Raw genomic sequence first — 23,967 nt, forward strand, 5'->3', positions numbered from 1 at the left:
GGGATAAAAAGTAGCCTATGTGTTAATCCATGCTATAATATATCTCAATACCCAGTTTCAGCTAATTCGGTTCAGTAGTAAAAAACATTTATATCATCAAAATCATCAGCTTTCGCAAATCTCGGGAAACCATGGATTTTTTTGGGATAAAAAGTATTAAGTAAAATCTATTTCCATTCGATTCATTCTAAATTTTAGCCAAATCGCTTCAGTAGTAGCGGCGGTAAAGAGTAACAAACATCCATACAAACTTTCGCGTTTATAATATTAGTAGGATAATGAGGACAGTGGTTAACCACCAAGTGTAATGTGAAACCGATTAACCTCATTGACAAAATTACAATGCGTATATAATTTTTCTATGTAGGTACTTGTTAGTTGTCCTTTCTCACAAGAGGCTTACTCGACACCATCCATCATGTAAAGTTCAAAGAAGCCTGACATTGACACGAAAGTGCGCGCACAGTAATAGTAAGGGCAACGCGATGGGTGTCACGACTCACGAGGTAGGGTGCTCGCAGCTGACAGCGGTCTACGTTGTTGTTTTCAGTAGCAGTCTAGCACCCGTCTGGCTCGCATCTCGGCACACGATAGCGAGAAAAAACGCGGGAATTTCCAACTACATAAACTCTTGTTTATTTCCCTTTGATTATAACATGAAAACTTTTTTAATTTAACAGACACGTAAGTTGCGTATCGTTATTTCCCGTTCTGTGTTTACGATCTCACGTGTTGTAAATAATAGCTTTGCCCCATTTTCGGATACGATTGTTTTTCAGCGGTTAACCAAAGTTAAGTTACTCGAGTGTCGCTTATTATGTTTGTTAGCACGTATGGTTTTTAATAGCTCGTTTTATGTGAGTTTTATGCGAGGTAAAGTAATTGTTGTTTGACTAAATATCAGTGTCATATATGGTACTTTGGTATACACTGGTGAATGTGGTAGTATATCGTAAAATCAAACAGTTACGTGAGTAATAAGTATAATCATCTTGACACGTAACGTAAAGCTCATGTGCTTTTATTTATGCGAAATGAATTCAAGTTTTATGGAAATAAAAATTGTTTAAACGGTGTTAAATAATATAGTTACATATTTATATTAGTCATTATTTAAGAGTACAAGTAACTGACTATATATTTTGATACATCAAGTTGCATAAATAAGTGAACAAATTCGGTAGATACGTAATTGTTTAAATTGTGTAACTTAAAGACGAACTGATGTATACATTTGACTACACATTTAGATGAATCAATCATCAAGGACTTAATTCAATGAAAAAGAATCGGTACGAGTCGATCTGTGTGTTTTGAGACATATCAACATAGTGACGTGTACAGAAGGAAAAATGCGCTGTTTACCTGAGAGAGTATATTGAGTACCAGGTGCCATTTGTATGGTCAGTGGCTACCCTAGTTAGAGACGTTGTGCACGCCACTGCGAGCGCGTGGTTCGGATGGTGTGCGATGGTGGCGCCATGCTGTGCCTGGAGTCGCTGATGACGCGGTGGCGGGAGCGCGGGGGGCGCGGCGAGCGCGGGGAGAGGCGCACGCGCTCCCGGAGTCTCTGCTCCTCCGCAGCTGATGGGAGCCTGCTGCAGCTGCTGCACAGAAGAGCCAGTAGTGCTATGTAAGTCCACCTTCTAACTCCTCGGTCCTTCATCATAATCAACCCATATTCGGCTCACTTCTGAGCTCGAGTCTCCTCTCAGAATGAGAGGGGTTAGGCCAATAGTCCACTACGCTGGCCCAATGCGGATTGGTAGACTTCACATACGCAGAGAATTAAGAAAATTGTCAGGTATGCAGGTTTCCTCACGATTTCTCCTTCGCCGTTTGAGACACGTGATATTTAATTTCTTAAAATGCACACAACTGAAAAGTTGAAGGTGCATGCCCCGGACCGGATTCGAACCCACACCCTCCGGAATCGGAGGCAGAAGTCTGCCAATCCGCATTTGGCCAGCGTGGTGGACTAAGGCCTAACCCTTCTTATACTGAGAGGAGACTCTTGCTCAAAGGTGAGCTAAACATGGATTGTTAATGGACCTAGTCCCCGTTCTCGTGAGAATACGGGATATAAATTTTATAAATATATAACCTATGACACTTACAAATGACGTGGCGTGGTTAAAGAATTTTCATAGTTGATTCATCTACCTCTTTTATAATATTAGTATAAATATAAACGGATAAGATCCAACTGTATCCGGTACATATTTTATTTATAGCCCGAAGTGTAAGTCAGGCCATAGATTTATGACGGCGGTGAATTTATGGATTGCGCGGCGGATACCGTGTTTTATTAATCATAAACATGCAGCAATAAATGGATAGACATAATATTTTGAAAATAAGTTAAAATTGTATTATAAATCTTTTAAAGTACCTACTCGTACTCGGCATCGCCTAGACGCTTTCGAGATATGGTGCTGAAGAAGAATGCTCCGTATTCCGTGGGCAGCACATAAAACCAATGTATCGGTGCTAAAACAACTTAACATCTCGAAGATGCTGTCCATCACCTGTCTTCAGAGGATCCTCGAGTACTTTGGCCACATTGCCAGGAGAGAAGGAGATAACTTAGAGAAACTAGTGATCACTGGCAAAGTGGAAGTAAAGAGACCTCGACGTAGCCCGATGCGTTGGTCCGACCAAATCCGCGCCACTCTCGACACCAAAGTACACGAGGCTCTGCAAGTCGCGAAAAGTCGACATCGTGAAGAAGCAAGCTTGTGTTAGGGGTCACCACCCTCAGTAATGAGGAATACGACGCAACGAGGAGGACCTACTCGTACTGTGAATACTGACATATATACAAACGATCATAATGAAATTTTGTATAGAAGTTATCATGTGCACATACATAAATTCTTAGTTTTTTTATTCTGAAAAAAGAAATACTTTTAGACAACCGCAAACAGAAAACAGTTTTGCGTTTTGAGTTCCGCATTCTGCTTCTGTATATTCTGCAAGCATAGTACCTACCAGTATGTAGTCACCCAGACGTAGGCTTTTTAACTCTTTTTTTGTTTATTCTTTACAAGTTAGCCCTTGATTACAATCTCACCTGATGGTAAGTGATGATGCAGTCTAAGATGGAAGCGGACTAACTTGTTAGGAGGAGGATGAAAATCCACACCCCTTTCGGTTTCTACACGGCATCGTACCGGAACGCTAAATCGCTTGGCGGTACGTCTTTGCCGGTAGGGTGGTAACTAGCCACGGCCGAAGCCTCCCACCAGCCAGACCTGGACAAATTAAGAAAATCTCAACGTGCCCAGCCGGGGATCGAACCCAGGACCTCCGTCTTGTAAATCCACCGCGCATACCCCTGCGCCACGGAGGCCGTCAAAACTCACGATCTCGGGGGCGCCCGGACTGATACACTCAGGCCAAAACACCCTTCCAACGGTAGGAACTAAGCCGAGGTCCGAGTCTCAAAGGAGACGCCCTTAGAGAGTCGTTCCGCCTTGATTAATAAAATCTTTTATAATTATTTTAATATTAAAGAAACAATTCCGCTTTGGTACGAAACGAACCGAGGGAAGAACAATTTCAATTAAATTGTACAGTCTAATATAAAAGTCGTTATCTACTCGTAGCTACGTAATAAAATGGAGAAATGCATACAAAAGGACAGATTTTCAAGACTAGTTATATAGAACCTTGCTATTGTATTAAAGGTAAACGGTTGTCTTATCTTTATTATAACTTCTTAGCAGCTCCCTTGAGAAATGAGAATGGATTCTACAAAATTTTGCACGAAATTATCGAAATCTTGATGAAATTTACCAAAAGATATAGACATAATCCATAATTACCATAATTATGTATGTAGATAATATATAATTTAATAATTCTTTTCTTAATACATTTTCTTTTTTTATTTTTTTCTTGTTTATACCTTTTGAGTTAAAAAAATTGAGGGAATCCTAATATTTATCGCCTTCTGATTGTTTTTTTTGCAATCTCACCTGAGTAACGTTTCACGTTGCTGCCTACAGTTCGTGCGCTGTAGCATGGTGTGGGTGACAGTTGCCTGTATGACGTTCAAAATACGTACTATTATCGTGAATCGCGGCAAAATTTCAAGAGTGAAATGAACTATCACCCGGACCATACTCACATTACAGCGCACAAACTGTAATATAAAATCCTCTAACTATACGGATCTTGTAATCCGTAGAAACGACCTTCAAAAAAGGGGTAAAAATGTGTTTTATATCAAATATAGTAATTATTGTGGTATTTATTTTTTTATCTTTCGTGTGCTCTCATCATGTTATACTACTTGTTACAAAATCTCTTTTTATTAAAGGAATAATAGAATTAACAGAAAAATTAACCCCCAATATTTTATTTAAAACACAAACGCGTACCAACCCTTAAATTTATATGTAACTAAGTTGTATTCTCGAGTATATAACGTGGAAAAACTGGGTTTACTACCGTGAGTTTAGGGCAATCCTCGGATTTACGAACATTGCAGCGTAAATTGGATTTTGAGGGCGTAGAATGAGCTCCAAATAATGAGGTTCTAGTGGACACTGCGAACGTTCCGGAAAACGCACTAAATGTAACGGTAATTTTCACGAGTTTAGCTGTTTTATTTCAATTTTCATAATTATAACTTGTATGTGCGTGTATGTACCCAGTAAATATTTGTGAGCCGTGATAGCCCAGTGGATATGACCTCTACCTCAGATTCCGGATGGTGTGGGCACCTCCAACTTATCAGTTGTGCGCATTTTAAGAAATTAAATATCACGTGTCTTAAACGGTGAAGGGTTCATGGGTTCAGGTACTGGTTTGGCTTTGAGCTTTTCTTTCTTCCAAGAAATTCTCAGTAGCATTCCGGAGTTGGTGGTGTTACTTACATCTCTGTGTCTTGGAATGCACGTTAAGCCGTCGGACCAGCTAGCTAATTCATTATTTTGGTCTTCATTATCAATATATTAAAATAAACATTCAAAAATAAAATTTTGAGAGCCGTGATAGCCCAGTGGATATGACCTCTGCCTCCGATTCCAGAGGGTGTGGGTTTGAATCCGGTCCGGGGCATGCACCTCCAACTTTTCAGTTGTGTGCATTTTAAGAAATTAAATATCACGTGTCTCTAACGGTGAAGGAGAACATCGTGAGGAAACCTGCACACCAGAAAATTTCTTAATTCTCTGCGTGTGTGAAGTCTGCCAATCCGCATTGGGCCAGCGTGGTGGACTATTGGCCTAAACCCTCTCATTCTGAGAGGAGACTCGAGCTCAGCAGTGAGCCGTATATGGGTTGATAACGACGACGACGAAAATAAACATCAAATCAATTGACAAAATGTCATCAACATCACTGTATGATATCCACCAGTAAGCACCGGATGGCATTTGTTACATAGAATCTCAATTTCGTGTACGTCAACTACCATACGTTTAACTTAGTGAATTAGCCTGTCATTATCATTAACGTCTGATACAAAGTCAAATATTGTCATCCTAAAGCCGCCAACTAATTTTTTTTTTAAACACGAGTAGTAGAGAGATTAGACTATTTAACCCGAGGGCAATAATTGTTAGTTCTGTGATACTACGTATAAAGTATACAATTGTAGGTGTCGTAAATCTGAAAGTGTAGCGTTGTCTTTGTCAACAACTCTAATACTGAAAGAGACACATACACGATTGCATCGTTGACCCAAATGCGTGGATCCGGTTAGGTCACCGTATAACAAGGGAGTACGTTACATATAATGTTACATCAAGTACCACATATATGTTTATTTACAAAGTGCCGCTATTTGTCATTTAAGTAATTTAATGACGATTGACTGTATAAAAGCTGTTATTGTATTCCTTGAAATACTACATTTTTCCGCATGAAAGATAGATTTCTATTTCCTAATGTTCCTTCCTCATTGATTTATTTAAAACAATATATTCTGATATTCAATTAATCAAAAAATAATTAAGAATTCTTGTTCGTAACACTACACACATTAACACAAAAAATAATATATAATTAATAATAGAAGTTAAAAAGTGATTCGAGCACACATATTTAACAGTATAATTATAAAATAACTTAAGTTATATTCCGGTGTGTATTTTTATTGATTGCTCTTTATTACAGTGCCTGAGAGATACAAAAATTTCATACGGTTTTTCCACATACAAAAACAAAAATTACTGAGAACAAAACCGCGCATAAAAACTAGTTAAATTATTATTAACAAAATATACTCTCTAAAACAACAGTATTTACCTAGTCATAGAAATATATCTAAGTTAAAATGTTCTCTATTGCATGCCTCTCAAGCCATTTACAGCAATTAAAACCATTTAATATTGCCAGCGGTGCATGTTCCATTGAGACCGCAGACTTAGCGGTTGACATTTTAAGAAATTACACCGAGCACGGATAATGTCTTCCTGTGACGTGAAATTGCGCTTTGAATAAAACTTTAAAGACAGGCGACGGAAGAATCGCCGAGAGACTGGAATCGTTTTTTTTTTCTATCTTACTCATAATTAAAGTACAAGAGACGCCAGCGACTTCGTCCGCGTGGATCTCAGTTTTTCACAAATCCCGTGGGAATTTTTGTGGACTTTTTTTTGGAACTTTTAAAGAGGAACAATTCTGTCATACATGATTTTTGCGAAACTGTAACCGTTTACGCAGTGCTTACGACGTAAGCTCTTAATAGGAAAAAGCCCCGGATTTTGAAACATTGGTGCTCCGCTTCTATTTGTTTTAGCTTGATAATATATAGCCTACTAGCGGACGCCCGCGACGTCGTCCGCGTAAAATTCAGTTTTTCACAAATCCCGCGGGAACCATGGATTTTTCCGGGATGAAAAGTAGCCTATGTGTTAATCCAGAGTAAAATCTATTTCCATTCCAAATTTCAGCCAAATCGCTTCAGTAGCCGCAGCGTAAAATATGAACAGACATACTTACACACTTTCACACAAACTTTCGCCTTTATAATATAATAGAAGGATTAGCCTATAGCCTTCCTCAATAAATGAGCTAACACTGAAATAATTTTTCAAATCGGATTAGTAGTTCCTGAGATTAGCGCGTTCAAGCAAACAAACAAACAACCTCTTTAGTTTTATATTATTATTATAGTAAAGACTCCTTTACCTACGGAAAATTAATTGCACCATTTCCCTCTTCATCCTTGATAATCTTGAGGCAATTTCCTTTTTTACAATTTCATTTCAGTTGTTTCAATATCATCACTTGATAACGCTGACAGGTTTGAGTAAAATGAAGAGAAATGGAGGAGATCAAAACGATTTATGGTTATTATAAATCTTCGTATAGTAGTCATTTTATCTGGAAAACAAGCAAATAAGTGCCGACGAAAAAATCCCAAACTCTGTAATGACTTATCAGAACTTTAGCCTACTTTTCATAAGGATAAAGTGGGTCATTCGAGATGGGCAATGGGATGCAACGAACGCTAAGCCATACAAATAGACAAGGAAGTTTTACATAAAAGCTCTTATAATACTTTTATCCGGTCCATTTTTCATGGTTTTATTTACTGGCCAATATTCGTAGTTTAGGTTTAGGCGTAAAAAAGTAAATGATTTGTGTAGGATTCACAATTTTTTTAGTATCTAAACTTGCTGGGATATCGGATATGATTTTGCATTTTTTTTAATTATTTACTAGCCCTTGACTACAATCTCACCTGATGGTAAGTGATGATGCAATTTATGATTGAAGCGGGCTAACTTGTTAGGAGAAGGATGAAAATCCACACCCCTTTCGGTTTCTACACGACATCGTACCGGACCGTTAAATCCGGCTGGCTGGTACATCTTTGTCGGTGGTGTGGAAACTAGCCGCGACCGAGGACTCCCACCAGCCTGGACCTGTTAAGAAAACCTCAATCGGCCCAGCCGGGGATCGAACCCAGGACCTCCACCAAATAAATCCACCGCGCATGCCACTGCGTCATGGAAGTCGTCAAAACGTCATGTCAAAGGCATAGTATTTTATAAAACTTTAATTATTGACAAATATTTTGCAGCCAATTAAAAATCGGTTTTAAACATAAGTAGAAGTTTATCACTCATAACAATGATTAAAAAACTTCTATAAAATCATGAAGGTAGAGGTACATCTGCTTCTTGAATATATAATATAATTATAAGTTACCCTCAGCTCAAATGACTGAGGGTTCATAATAAGCTAGCTGTAACTTCTTGGTAGAGTTAGAACCTATATTAACCCAAAAAGTGTTTGGACGTAGGAAAATAAACGTAGTACAAATAAAACAGCATTTGCAATTCTAATGAAACTCAATGCGGTTAAAAAAATTATAACAATGCTAATGAATATCCCGCAAATTTGTAGTCGTGGCGTTGGTAGCGTGGTAAACCCCATTTCAACTTCCAGTTCCATACTAAATTTGAAAACTAAAACTAGGCTAATGACATCTAAAAACAAAAGCCTTGGCGTCGTTCTTTCGGTACGATTGTGATTATACTCCGCCTTTGTTGTGTTGAAAGTAAAGTTTATCGCTCTACCTTATCATGCTTCAAACTGTATTAACCATGTTACTAATATCATCATAATTTCAAATGTAGAACGCAAATCAACGTGTGTCATCATCATCATCATCATTATCAACCCATATTCGGCTCACTACAGAGCTCAAGTCTCCACTCAAAATGTCTGGGTTTGGCCAATGGTTAGGCTAGGCCAATATGTAAATGGGTTAGGCCAATAGTCCACCACGCTGGCCCAGTGCGGATTGGCAGACCTCACGCAGGACTTCACACACGCAGAGAATAAGAAAATTATTTGGTATGCAGGTTTCCTCACGATGTTTTCCTTCACCGTTTGAGACACGTGATATTTAATTTTTTTAAATGCACACAACTAAAAAGTTGGAGGTGCATGCTCCGGAATTAGAGGCAGAGGTCATATCTACTGGGCTATCACGGCTCTCAACATATTTCACATACAGTAACAGAATAGAAAGTACATACAGTAATGAGATTGACCTATAGTAACTGTGTCGTAAGTAGGAAATTCCGGTCGTGACTGTATTGTCTTTATGCATTATGGAAGACAAGCATTATCTAATTTACGATCTCGCACTACATCATATTAGTTGAAAGACACTTGGTCTTATAAAATTAGTACAAAGAGTCCATTTACCATCTTAATTAGACGCCAGACACTTAGCTTCAGCATAAGATTAAATTTTAAGGGTCTCTGGCAAAAAGTTGCCACGAAGCTAAGTGTCTGATGAATGAAGACATGATTACTTTTAATATCTTAAAGAAAACATAAAAAATATGCTTACGCTTGGTCGATTAAGGGAGCTTTACAGATTTAAGACAGACACCTGCTAACTCCAAAATGGTCCAAATTCTTGGACCATTTTGGAGTTAGCAGATACTCTATTGGATACAAATAAATTATACAATTGTATTGAGCATGGATTGACAAACATTCAGTTATTAAATATTTGCTTATTTTATATTTCCGCTCTAAAATGACGCCCGTAAATCTTGCGTGGATACACGGATCGGGGTGTCATTTTTGGATGGCACAGTATATACTTTCACCCACCATCAGTGCCTGGATATGTATAGAACTATGTTAAATACTACACTACATACAATTATTTATGTAATATATAAACACAACGAAAACACACATGTTTATAATAGAAAATAACACAAATATTTTCCAGTTGTGGGAATTGAATATGAATTTAGAATAAATCAAAGTCAAGGTCTAAATTCATTTATTTCAATTAGTCTTAGTTTACATGCACTTTTGAAATATCAGATTATGATATAAGACAATGGTGAATTAAAGTCAAAAACTTGAAATCAAAGTAACGATGGTTCCAAACGACTTAAGTCTTAGCCCACTGCGCTACACGGCTGTCGAAGTGTCTACTCGTACACTTACAGTGTAATTCATAGACGTTGTAGGGGTACCCTCAGGGGATCATTCAGTCGCTGAGTGTCCAACTTAACCTCTATTTGTTTGAGAATTTGACACACAGCGGGTGAATGATCCCCTGGGGGTGCCCCTAGAACGACAAGGAATTCCACGGTTATACAGTCTGCGCGTGTCCCGCGCCGCGTATCTCGCACGCGTCCGTGTCTTTAGTGCACACCCACACTCATTACAGACACGCGAGCTCTAGTATTAGTAGACGCTGCCACTTGGTTATTGAAAATTGTTTTATGTATGTACTTAATTTGCCAGAGAAATATTAGTCGTAGCACTTGCTACGCATACGTAGCACTATCAACGATTAGTATTAACAAATCATAACTCAACATTCTAAATCGTTTAGATTATGCCATTAAAATCTTTAAAAATATAAAAGCGAAAGGTGTCACGTATTATCAAAGTATCAAGTAAATTAACGTACAAAAATGGATTTTGGCAAAGAGATATTTTATAAATACGACGTCAGCTATGAACGGATTTTGCAACATGATCGAATGAAGGAGGTCTGAGAGCGGACGAAGTCACGGTCGTCCGTTAGTTAAAAAAATAAAGCCACTTACCTTAACCGAAAAACTAAAGCAGGATATACTCGCATAATTAAGTCCTACAGTTAATTTTCCCTTTACTAAGCTGAAAAATTAAGTTGAACTGAAAATGCCTGTAGCTTCACTGGCAACTCAATACTGTATTGCCAGTTCATTACAGAGCAATACTTTTTTTTTTGGCGGCAAAAATATGTACAGTGGTAGTACCTCCTCTGATGAACTCTACCACGAAAACCTAACTGCTAAATACACCACTACGAAATTCTTTACCTTTCTCCAAGGAAATTCGAAAGCGACTTGGAGCTAAAATTGATCGCTCTAATGCTCGGGATTAAGTACTTTAGTTGATACAGAAAAATAAAAGTTTCCGTTTCAGCTTTATCCGAAAGCTCTAGATTTATTGTTGTTTTGGTGACGAAGTTTCGTCAGAAAAATAGTATTTTTTTTCATTAGACTCAATTCTATAAGCTTGTAATGAATAGTGCAGACAATAAGAAGCTGTAACAATAAAGGATTACGAGATAAATGATCTGTGTTTTATTATGACAAGCACTTGACTGCGATCTCACCTGATGAATGTGACGATGCAGTCTAAGATGGAAGCGGGCTAACATAAAGGGATAAAAGTTTATTCTGACCACACCTCTGACGGTTTCAACGCGGCATCGTACTGGAACGCTGCGCTTGACGATACGTCCGCCGGTAGGGTGGTCTCCTAGGAAATAGTACATGTCGGCGCGAGTTAATTATTCGATCGGTCTAGTATCGGTCGGAGATAGTACTAAATTTTCCGTGAGTTGGTTGGGGAGTTGTTAGCGGCCTAGCTCATTCTTGTCATGAGGTTCGATCCGTCCACACCTTTGGTTGGATACTCCTTCATGGATTATTTTGGTATAGACGGGGAGAATGACTTGACTGGACAAGGAGTGTTAACTAGTTTTAAAGGGTGCCTTTAACCCTACATCCTTCAGTCACAAGTCCGGCACTTAACTTAAGGTTTTCTCTGCCATTCGAGAGTTTATTGGTAACATTCTTGGTGGGAATTGTTAGACTTTCATTCGATAATAGTGTTTTGCCCTATAAATTCGCTTCTGATGTCAACCCGTTGCCGACATACAGATTTTCATATACTCGTATATATCCTACCTACTCATCATCATCATCATCGTCATAATCAGACTATTTTCGCCCTCTAAATGGTCAGACCTCCCTTCTTATAGAAAAGTATCACATATTAGTGATACTGTATCAGAAATATGTGATCATCTTGCATGATAAATTAATTCTGGCTACTCACTCGAACCTATGTAGCAACTAGGTCGAACATATTTGTCATTTGTCGACATGTCAGTTCGTCCCATCAAAGATCGATTGGGTTCGATATCGCGTACTACAAATACAAACTACAAATAAACTGAGAATGGTAGCACATTTGTTGTATTTGATACATATTTTCTACTGTGTTGTTACACAGTAAAATTTTTTTTTTAAGTTTCATTCTCTTCATTTTTACATTAAATATTACGTATGTTTTAAAGGAGATGCTCCAGGTTAAATAAAAGGTACAAAGAGACCTAATTATTATAAATGTGCTGAAATTACATTACCATTTTTATATTGAAAGTTATAATATGAGAAATCTCTTAAATTGCGGTTTAAATCTCTTAAATTGAATATTATTCAAGAAAAATGGCATAATACGTTATTAAATATTTTGAAAACACAAAAACTAAGGAAATAAGATGGAGTATTTCTTTATTGGTAATTATTGATTATATTAATTTACGTAAATGTTGTTAGTTTTAAACTTATATATAAATAAAAATTATGATAATAGTTTGTATATGCGGATGTCAAGAAGACACATGACGTTGTTTTTTATGAGTTTCACCGGCTTCAGCACGCTACTTGTAAAGGCTCATTCTGGAACATCTTAATTCTGTGTAATTAAAAACACGTTTACAAAAAAACCGTTACCTACCACACACAGACAGATGATAATATATATATAAACATGTTCCTGTTTTGTTACCGCTCTTTGTGTTTTATGACATAGATAGTTTTATGACATACATTTATACTCATTTAATCATAATTGTCGATGGAAATTACCCAGCAATCAAAATTCCACCCTAGAAAAAAAAAACGAGTTTACGGGAAGCAATCATGTTCTACGTGCAAAAGTTACTCGTGAGCTAGTGTATTGACACAGGTTACCTAACTTGAAATGCTTTGGTGAGCTTTTAAGCAAACTGCTTCCATTCGATGAAGTTTACACTTACAAGTAGTTTGAAGGCTACATAGCTCGATCGGAAATATGAAAATTTTAAACGTGAATTAAAAAAAGAAACTTTTATTTAAAAACACCGCTGGTTATTTTCATTTACCTACCAATTATTGATTTTATTTTGCGAAGTATGTATAAATCATGTAATAATCTATACTAATATTATAAAGCTGAAGAGTTTGTTTGTTTGAACACGCTAATCTCAGGAACCACTGCTCCGATTTGAAAAATTCTTTCAGTGTTACATAGCCCATTTATCGAGGCTATAGGCTATATTATACTATCCCCGTACTCCTACGGGAACCGGAATCACGGGAGTGAAACCGCGTGGCGTCAGCTAGTTTTAGACAAAATGTAAACTTTCGGTAATTAGTGACAGCTGAGTATTGTTTCATAGAAATCGTTACCTGATTTAAATGAACTGAACCCCGTACCCAGCTATCGCACCATGTTAAGTGACGATGTAGTCTAAAACGTAAGCAGGCTTACTTGGAAAAGCCAGAGGTACAAGTTTATTCTACCCGTACTTCTGACAGTTGCTACGGGACATCGTAACATCGCAATCGGCTTACGCTAAATCGCTTGGCGATACGTCTATACCGGTATCTAGCCAAGGCTGATGCCTACCACCTGATTATAGCTTGCCAACTTCGTTCGTAACACTCCTGATGTGATGCGTGGGCATGTAGCGATGAATGAAAAACCCACGACTGATGCACGTAACTTCCCCGCACGCACAATTTCACATCCGGGCAGTCTTTCCCCCCGTCGCCCGAATATCCTGGGAGTGTTATCAATGAACTTGACAGTCTATTAAAACTCAATCACTTTAGGAAATATAAAATTCTAAACAGACACGATTTGTATTTACAATGAGTGGAAATATTAAGTTCTACAGACGGTAAGGTTTAAAAAAAATGATGAATGTTTTCTTTTACAAATTGGTTAAAAACTGGGAATAAACAAAGTAATATGAAACTGTCATATACAGACATACCTTCCAATGTGTGGGTAACCTGCAGTTGAAAGGCAGTTAAATAGATTCCAAAAACACAAGCGCTCGTGCAAAAACCTATTAACAGGTTTTACTACGAAAAATACAGCGTACAACCAGTTAACAAGAAAATATAGACTGAATGACCTCTTTAAAAGCCCTGTCTAGCGCATTAAGTTAGCGTAAACATTCTTTACTTATATTGTTAACTAGTAGGCAATACGAGGTTAAAATATAACATGACTACCTATAGAAAAGCCACAAAGTCAGAAGACAAGAAAGCTACGTTAGTTGTAAAATTAACGTGGTTTTCTAGTGGTAAAAGAATTTAAAAATCCGATCAGTAGATCCAGAGATTTGTCGTTTTTTTATGAGGAACAAGCTCGCGCTTGACCACGATCTCACCTGATGGTAAATGTAGATGTAGCCTAAGTTGAAACGCGTTTGTCTATAAGATGCCTATTTACTCTCATCTTTAAGATGCCTAGTTTGTAAGGAAATGCAGACTTCGGGAAAGGGTTCAGTACCCTAGCCATGCGAATAAGTATCATGATAGGTGAATAAAAGTAATCCTTAACATAATCATGAGACGATTGAACGTAATCGCCACTGCGTCGATTTTTCGTAAAAACATTATTCGAAGTTTACTAGATGACAATACAAATATGTAGGGTACAGTATGTGGTCAGCTGACCAAATTACAGTGGCAATCATACTTGATTCTGTGGTCGTCCATCATACTCAGTAGTGTTAAGCTATCTGGTTCTATGTATGTTCGGTACCGTTGTGTATAAGTAACTAGGAGCTTAGTTAGGCCTACCATACTACTTTAGTGCGATATAAAGGGCAAGGTTATCTATACTAATATTAAAAAGCTGAAGAGAATGTTTATTTGTTTGCTTGCTTTAACGAGCTAAACTCAGGAAGTACTGGTCCGATTTGAAGAATTCTTTCAGTGTTAGATAGCCTATATTATCCCCATATTACTACCAGAACGGGAACCACGCGTGTGAAACCGCGTAGTGTCAGCTAGTTTATTATACAGATTGCGTTAAAATCATCACTTTCAAAACATGTGATTAATGACAATATCTGGGGTCAATGGCTTATTAATCTCTCACATGATGATATGCCACAGAGATGTGACCACCAAGTGTTTTGAGCAGCTAGTGACGAATTTTAACAGAGATGTGACCACAAACTGTTTTGAGCAGCTAGTGATGAATTTTAGCACGAATATGATTTAGAATCTGAAGAGCTCTAGATCTACAAGACTGTCTGTCTGACAATAAATGAATAAATAGCTAGACACTAAGTCATTGATTATGCAAAGTAAAACAAGCAATTCAAAACCACCACTTTATTTACCGCATGTACCTACTCATACAATGCGGGCTCAGACTTGTGGTTAAAGTAGTATAAACTACATTGTACTATATAATTAGATTTACTATCTTTAGTATTTACTGATGTGTCTTTTAGGCTCCACGTAGCGTATTTGTCCTCATTTAATCAAGTTTTAAATTCAAACTAAATTTCAATTAAATAAAATCTCATGAACTAAAACAGTATTCAAAGTAGTAATCAGAAAGTATCCTGCATTTATTACCTGAAGGTGCTATTAACCTTGAATAAAAAACAATAACTATTTACGAAATTATTTTCTATAATACCAGGTTACCTAGATTAAGGGCTTCTGACCGCCAATGTGACCTTGAGCCGCTAGTTTTTACTCTGCCTATTACATAATTTAGAAATTACAACACAAACCAACTCGTATATATTTTTGCAGTTCCACTTCATATCACACTGTCACCTAGTACTCGAAATTCTTTTCCTAATTTAAAACAGATAATGTGACCATCTCTATCCATGACTTTCAGTTTTATTGTGTCACGCCATTGTATTCTATCTTCGGCCACCCGGTGAGCATTGTGGACTGTGGAGTCAAGTGTGGATCTGATCAGACCAACGCACCTGATCAGACCAACGCATCTGGCTGCGGCCCCGCAGCCTTTTTCTTTCCACTTAGCCAGTGACCACCAGTTTCTCGAGATTATCTCCGTCATTCCTGGCAAAGTGTCCGAAGTACACAAGGATTCGCTTTGAGCAGATGGTAGAGAGCCTAGTTTTGACTCTGAATTGGGTAAGTTGCGTTGGTCCGAAATGCAGTCCATTGGATCCGGAGTATTTTCCTCCAACACCACATTTCGACCGCGTCAACCGTGACCTTGAAATATTAGTATTTAGACTTGACTATATAAAAAATATTTCAGAGTTCTTAAAAATGGGTAATAACTTATGGTATTTGTAAATTTAGGAAAATGCATAATATTAAAAATTGCGATATCAAACCCGTCTCTTTTTTTTCGATCACTACGTACTTTGACATCAAAGCGAAGTAATTAATGTCGCAGAATGCACGTGACAAGGATCCAGTGAGCGTAGATCGGACCATCACTTTCAATGACGAAAAATCAAAGAGCGCTGAAAGCAATTAACCTTCAATAGCTCAAAGGTAACGAAAGATGTATTGAAGTACGTTAGAATTTTTCATAGATCAGGTCATATTCCAAAAAATAGTAATGCTACGTCTTCAAATTGTAAAATATTTACTTGTATTATTCTTTTTCTAAGGTAGGTATTTTCTAAAGCTAATGTTAAGTATGAATAATGGCTCATACAAATAACAGAATAACGTACTAGTAACAGAACAGAACAACAATCTGTTGGCCTCCGTGGCGCAGTGGCAGTGGCATCATCACTTACCATCAGGTGAGATTGATTGTAGTCAAGGGCTAACTTGTAAAGAAAAAAAAAACTACATTACAAATAGCATGCAAGGACTTCCTGCTATGGACCACGGCTCGTCGACCCGGTTTCTCTTCTTCCCTCCCTTCCATCGAAACACAGCATTGCTGTTTGGCGACAGAACTAAACATTAGAACCTTCTGGAAAACCTCTATAACAAAGTGTTCTATTAATGCTGAATCTACAGAGTATAGCACTGTGCACTTAAACTCCTTAGAAGTATAGATATCCTCCTCCTATAGCATCAATAATAATAGATAATAATAGAGAAAGTGGTGAACCACCGAATCCAACTCGGCTAGGCCGCATTCGGGAAACTTCGCGATATCTTTTCGTCCGAAATTCCTCAGTGCCTGAATACTAAAGTCTTCGAACTTGTGAAAAAAGTGGTTGTTGCCAGTGATGACCAATGGTTCTGAGACTTGGTCGCTAACTATGCCTCATAAGAAGACTCAGAGTCACACAGCGGGCAATGGAACGAGCTATGCTAGGAGTATGTTTGCGTGATCGAGTCAGAAATGAGGAGATCCGCAGAAGTACCAAAGTTACCGACAGCTCGACGTGTCGCGAAGCTGTGCCTACAAAAGGCCTATGTGCTGCGGTGGACGTCCATCGGCTGATGATGATGAATATGAATAAGATTTTTTGGGCCAAACTAGCCGCTCCCTAAAATCTGTCGCTCTAGCCTACTTAGCCTGATGAAAATCCACAACATGGAATATGTAGCGAAAATGACGCATGACCGAGACACTGTACACATGAATCAAAATTACAGAGTAATTTAAGCTATTGCGAAAGAATATTCGCTATTCATTCTCGTACTATTTTTCCACCAACCAATGGCATTCCATTGGCCATAGATAAGGGAGCAACTAGGGCTGTCAGTCCGCAGAATTTGCTTAAATTCGAAAGTGGCAACATTGTGGTAACTATGTAAGTTAATTAGACATGCTTTCTGTGTTTATAGCATATTACCTAGTTTATTTGACTTTTAACTGAATTAAAAATAGTTTGAGTTAAAGCTAAATAAACTCTATAGCGAGTCGGAATAATATAACATATAGCCTGCCTTTATTTAAATTAATTATAAATTAAAATATAGGCATAATATAAAATATATCAACACACAATGTAAGATGTTACAAGTACAGCATTTGGAATTAGATCTTAGTCATCGATCATTTAATTTCATTTAATTTCAAAAGTACATAAACTTTTGTCACTCAATCCATCAATAAAGATGCATTGACACGTGTACTTCTAAATGAAAAATAAGTAATAGTTCTTAACAAGCTACTACGTTACAATCTACTAAGTTTCTTTCCAGCCCCCCCTAGCCAAGTGGTATGTTGATTCTCTTTCTAGATCGCTAACGCTTCGAAAACTAGAAAAATGTATGGAAATGACAGATCTTGATCACGTGACCTGTCGATAGCAAATGTCATACCTAGCTACCTAGTACCTACATAGTTTTCAAAGCGTTAGCGATCGTAGAAAGCGAATCAACACGCCACGGCTAGGGGGGCAGCTCTTCTTTATAAAGTCTGCCTTCCAAACTCGTAATAAATTTTATATAAACAAAGATACTTGACTCAAAATACACAAACCTGAATTCCAATTTGAATTTGTAATTCTAGAAACAAATATTTGTAATCCCACCGGGGAGCAACCCTATCATGTAGTACGAATAGTTTGTTATACGGTACATTGTAAAGCTTCGTTATTTCCGCTTTCATATGTAAACACGGCCCTCGTAGCAAGGGTCGAATAAATAGGTCAGTTGTGAGTAATCCAAATAGGATGTCAAACTTGACTCCAACTTGCTGTGGAGTAATTTCATTTAACTGCAACGAACGCAATTTAATTTAACTTTTTAACGTCCTTGATGAATTTTTCATTGTGACTCAGATGAATTCGGGCAGCATTTGCTCACTTACGTATGGTTGAGCGCTCCGAAATATTAATTAAATTATAAATTTCGAGATGTGTCAACATCAGATTAATGAACATCCCACTGGTGGGCAAAGGCCTTGTTGTAGTTGTAGTCTAGATTATTTAAAGCGCAAACTTAAGCGCTTTCTAGGTATGTATGGTATGTTTTGTGATATCTACTACACTGCTTGTCTGAATTGATGCTTATAGTTTTAAAAGTATTCTTGCAATCTCTATTTTGTCTAAAGTGAACTTTCAACAGATATAAGTATTCTCACCATTTGATTACTCTTCAAGGCTTCGGTAGCAGACTGAATTGCACTCACTAACGTCATAGCATAATTTTTTAACTTTTATAAAAAATATAAAAAAAATTGTGAAACGATATGCTCCAAATTTTTATACCGACTAAAGTATCAATGGATTTAATTAAAATAACACTCGTCGAACACAGAAATGTAGCTGATCCGCTTGTGACATCTATTCGTGGCATAACTGACCCATTTATTTCGCCTATTCATACAACTGGTAATAATACCTAACAGGTATATTATCACAGCCGAGTTATTTTAGACTTGTTTTATCAAGGGCAAACTAGACAACTTTGGATAGATATTGCTTTGTATGGCGTATTTTTAAAAGAGTTTGTATTTCAGAAGGACAATTTGCGGTCGAAGCCAATGCCAATAAAATTTTATAACCTTAAAGGTTTATAATAATTTTTAAAACCAGCCTCATAATAACTCATATACATAGATCGAAGCAGCGTGGACTGATTTTCAGTAATTCAACCTTAGATCACATAAAATACAATTTTTATGCTGCTAACATGTTTTATAGACTAGCGCTTGACTACAGTCATGCCTGATGATAAGCAATGATGAGGTCTAAGATGAAACGCGGATATGCCTATTCACACTTGCCTTAAAGGTGCTATAATTTTATTGATAACTAGCTGACGCCTTTTCACCCGCGTGGTTCCCGACATCAGAAGGAATACGGGGATATTATAGCCTATAGCCTTCCTCGATAAATGGGCTATCTAACAATGAACGAATCTTTCAAAACGGACCAGTAGTACCTGAGTTCAACCAAACAAACAAACTGTGCAGCTTTATAATATTACTATAGATAATAACGCTTACCTTACATTACGTTTGTAATATTTATAGATATTACAATCGAAAATAATCATTTTCATTATGAGAAATACAGGATGCACTTGAGAAAACTTCGTAAAAATTGAATTCAATACAATTAAGTTAAGTAAGAAAACGCGATGTCCTGGCTTGTGCTGGCTTAGCAGTAAGTTGAGAACACTTCAAGTAATTCCTAACTCAATAAGCTAGCACTATGTTGAAACAACACAGCTGGGGATCTGTGATTGCATCTGTATTCCCTGATTCGATTCAAACTTTTTACAACTTTTAAAAGCATGGTCAACTGAGTTTCAAGTTTCCATTTTAAAATTCAATCATCTGTGCATACTTACCTACTTCGTGAGCAAAATTCTATTATTTCCCCGTCTACCACTGAATTATAGTAGAGTTATACTTTCATATAGATATAAGCCGTGACAGAGCCGTGATAGCCCAGTGGATATGACCTCTGCCTCCGATTCCGGAGGATGTGGGTTGGAATCCGGTCCGGGGCATACACTTTTCAGTTGTGTGCATTTTAAGAAATTAAATATCACGTGTCTCAAACGGTGAAGGAAAACATCGTGAGGAAACCTTCACACCAGAAAATTTCTTAATTCTCTGCGTTTGTGAAGTCTCCCAATCCGCATTGGGCCAGCGTGGTGGACTATTGGCCTAACCCCTCTCATTCTGTGAGAAGACTCGAGCTCAGTAGTGAGCCGTATATGGGTTGAAAACGACGACGACGATAGATATAAAGGCTTGATATAAATTATATTACAAGGGCTCTATATAAAATATAATTTACAGAAAACGTGCCTTTCACTCATCATAATTGACCTTTAAGCTTAGTAGGTATGCAAAGAAGAGAACATTGTTTCTTAGAATTCAATTTTTCCTTTCATTCTACTAAAAATGATATATTTCAAATATCGCTTCTTTGCAAGCCTTCACAATATCGACAATATCGGAAAATTTCATGCTAACAGTTCAGTTTTACAAGGTCAGAACATACTGTGTTCTATGTTAAATTGGTTTGCAGAGAACTGACCGAGCTAGTTTAATTAGAGACTGGAAATGTGCGACCGGCTTTCATCTGTATTACGAACTAGCTGACGCCACGCGGTTTCACCCGTGTGACTCACGTTCCCGTAGGAATATGGAGATAATATATAGCCCATAGCCTTCCTCGATAAATGGGCTATCTAACACTGAAAGAATTTTTTAAATCGGACTATTACTTCAGTTCCTGAGATTACCGCGTTCAATCAAACAAACAAACAAACTCTTCAGCTTTATAATATTAGTATAGATATTAGTTTTTAGCGGCTAGTGCTAGTGTTAGTGCTCTTCTGAACTAATTGTTTTTGTAAGACCGCGATACCGTCTTATGTGCGACCGACTTTCGTTTGGATCACGAATATTCACTGAGATAGTGAAAAAATATTAGTTTTTTAGCGGCTAGTGCTAGTGTTAGTGCTCTTCTGAACTAATTGTTTATGTAAGACTGCGATAGCATCTTATATGTGACCGACTTTCATTTGGATTACGAATATTCACTGAGATAGAAGAAAAATATTAGTCTTTTAGCGGCTAGTGCTCTTCTGAGCTAATTGTTTTTATAAGACCGCGATACCGTCTTATGTGCGACCGACTTTCATTTGGATTACGAATATTCACTGAGATAGTGGAAAAATATTAGTCTTTTAGCGGCTAGTGCTAGTGTTAGTGCTCTTCTGAGCTAATTGTTTTTATAAGACTGCGATACCGTCTAATGTGCGACCGACTTTCATTTGGATTACGAATATTCACTGAGATAGTGGAAAAATATTAGTCTTTTAGCGGCTAGTGCTAGTGTTAGTGCTCTTCTGAGCTAATTGTTTTTATAAGACTGCGATACCGTCTTATGTGCGACCGACTTTCATTTGGATTACGAATATTCACTGAGATAGTGGAAAAATATTAGTCTTTTAGCGGTTAGTGCTAGTGTTAGTGTTCTTCTGAACTAATTGTTTTTGTAAAACTGCGATACCGTCTTATGGCTCGTGCTAACTGTGCTCTTTACTTAGCTATCTTCATTTAAAAAAATAGCCCACTGCGTATCGGGCCACGAGCAATATTCGGTTCCGTAGTTGCACGTCACTCTAATATCTATAATTTATCAATGCCAACATAAAATAGTGTTTTTTTATTGGTCGACTACAACTTTTTCGATTGTAATTCCTACATGGCTGTGATTGTTTACCATTTAATTTCATCTAAATATGCTAGTTTTCTAAATTTTACTTGTGTCCATAAACAACCATTTATCCTGCGGACACTTATATCTAAGTAAACTTAGCATTGAAACCTTCATATATCACAAACGGACCCGTTTTTAATGATTTATCCGAGGCGAATAAGTATAAGTAAATATTAGTATTTTTCATGGTGTTATATTACAATTTATTCGTCGTTGTTCATTGGCCGTACAGACTACTTAAGTATTTTAGTCGAGTACGGACAATTTTTGGATTTACCGCCCAAAAATCGTTCGTACTCGATTAAAATACTAAAGTAGTCCGTACTAGGCCTAAGTTCAAATTAAAGTAAAAATTAATTTCTTTCAATTAGGCTTAGTTTACAAGCACTTTTGACACGTTAGATTAAATTAATAGGATTATAACATACGTATAGTCAAAAACTAAAAAAGTTAAGAAGGTTACAAACTATTTTACAATATTGTCCTAAACCATATGTACCCAGTCATATAGTACATACATTTTGTACATGTATACACTTTATGCACAATAATAATATAATAAACATATTTTGTTTTTCTACATTTAGAAATAATATTTAAAAATTTTCCTACCTTGCTTTAGGCAAATTGAACCATTGACTGAAAGCTTCAATACAAAAATCTTTATACAAAATTTAAACTACTATTAGTGATTGAAATATAAATGGCAATTTTTTGGCACCAAAATAACTAATTGGAATGCAATTCAAATAGGAAATTTTAACTTAAAATAGATATTCCAATCGAAATTATGCTGGATCTATATAAATGAATTTAAAGCCTCTGCATGACTTATCTTCCAGTGGCTATTTGGTGGGTGGGTATCATAAACAATGCATAAGCAATAGGCAAACATAATCTCAAGGGAATCTGACTGAATCTGAAATCGTACGAATATGCGATTGATGTCACAAATAGCTACTAGTCTTTGAGAGATATCGGCGACTTCGCCCGCGTGGGATTTAGTTTTTCACAAATCCCTCGGGAACCATGGATTTTTTCGGGATAAAGAGTAACAATACAATAACTAATGAATAACATCCAAACAAACATACATCCATACAAACTTTCGAGTTTATAATATAAGTAGGATTAGATATGTACCTAGATACCCAGTCGCGTGATAACCTTGTGGATATGACCTCTGCCTTCAACTTGGAGGGCGTAGGTTCGAATCCTGTCCGGGGCATGCACCTCATACTTTTCAATTACGTGTATTTTAAGAAATTAAATATCACGTATGAAGTAAAAACATTGTGAGGAAACCTGTATACCTGAAAATTTTAGGTAGGGTAGGGGCGAAAAAAAAGGCGCCGAAAGGGGCTTGGATTTAAAAAAAAAATAGTTTGTTAGGTGTATGAGAATACATCATTATCACGAGAACGAGAATTACGCGGGTAAAATCGCAGAGCGTCCGTAAATATTTTATAGTTTAGTAGGTGCAAAGTAAGATCTGTACTGTACGTAACTAAATAATACGTACCTACGCATAAAATCTGGGATTCATATTGGAATTCAATTTATCAAATAGGTACCCACCTATCTTGCCTTTTATGTGCCTAGTCAGCGACGTAAAAGATTTATGTTAAGTACGGCAATGCGGCCTATCTTTCGGAGACGGTAAACTGACCTGGGAAGTTCGGATTTTGTTTACAAAAAAAGGAGGCTAACGTTTGGTTCAAACGAATTTGTTGGAGAAAGCGAAATCCGATTCGGATGCCGAGAGTCGTGATGCTAGTGAAAGTAATACATAAATATATGTATAGAAATGTATAAATGGGACTAAATTCAGTACAACAGAATTGTAACGGAGGCCAAGTGTTTTTTTTTTTAATTCTTTACTAGTTACTTGACTACAATCTCACCTGATGGTAAGTGATGATGCAATCTAAGATGGAAGCGGACTAACTTGTCAGGAGGAGGATGAAAATCCACACCTCTTTCAGTTTCTACACGACATCCTACCGGAACGTTAAATCGCTTGG

General features: G+C 37.2%; 1 protein-coding gene across 2 annotated transcripts in view; it reads left to right on the top strand.

Annotated features, from left to right (window-relative positions):
* The window catches only part of LOC112050427 (GTPase-activating Rap/Ran-GAP domain-like protein 3), a 229,371-nt gene that overhangs the window by 109,278 nt on the left and 96,126 nt on the right, over positions 1-23,967 (top strand). The window contains exon 1 of one of the 2 annotated variants that reach the window (XM_052881150.1): positions 1,192-1,633. The exons of the other annotated variant lie outside the window; for it this stretch is intronic. Coding sequence (XP_052737110.1) covers positions 1,461-1,633 — 173 coding nt within the window. The 5' untranslated portion in view covers positions 1,192-1,460. Of the gene's footprint in view, positions 1-1,191; positions 1,634-23,967 lie in introns of those variants that run through there. 2 annotated transcript variants of the gene reach the window in all.

The sequence above is a fragment of the Bicyclus anynana genome, chromosome 4 (assembly GCF_947172395.1).
Source record: "Bicyclus anynana chromosome 4, ilBicAnyn1.1, whole genome shotgun sequence".
In the NCBI taxonomy this organism is placed as follows: Eukaryota; Metazoa; Arthropoda; class Insecta; order Lepidoptera; family Nymphalidae; genus Bicyclus; species Bicyclus anynana.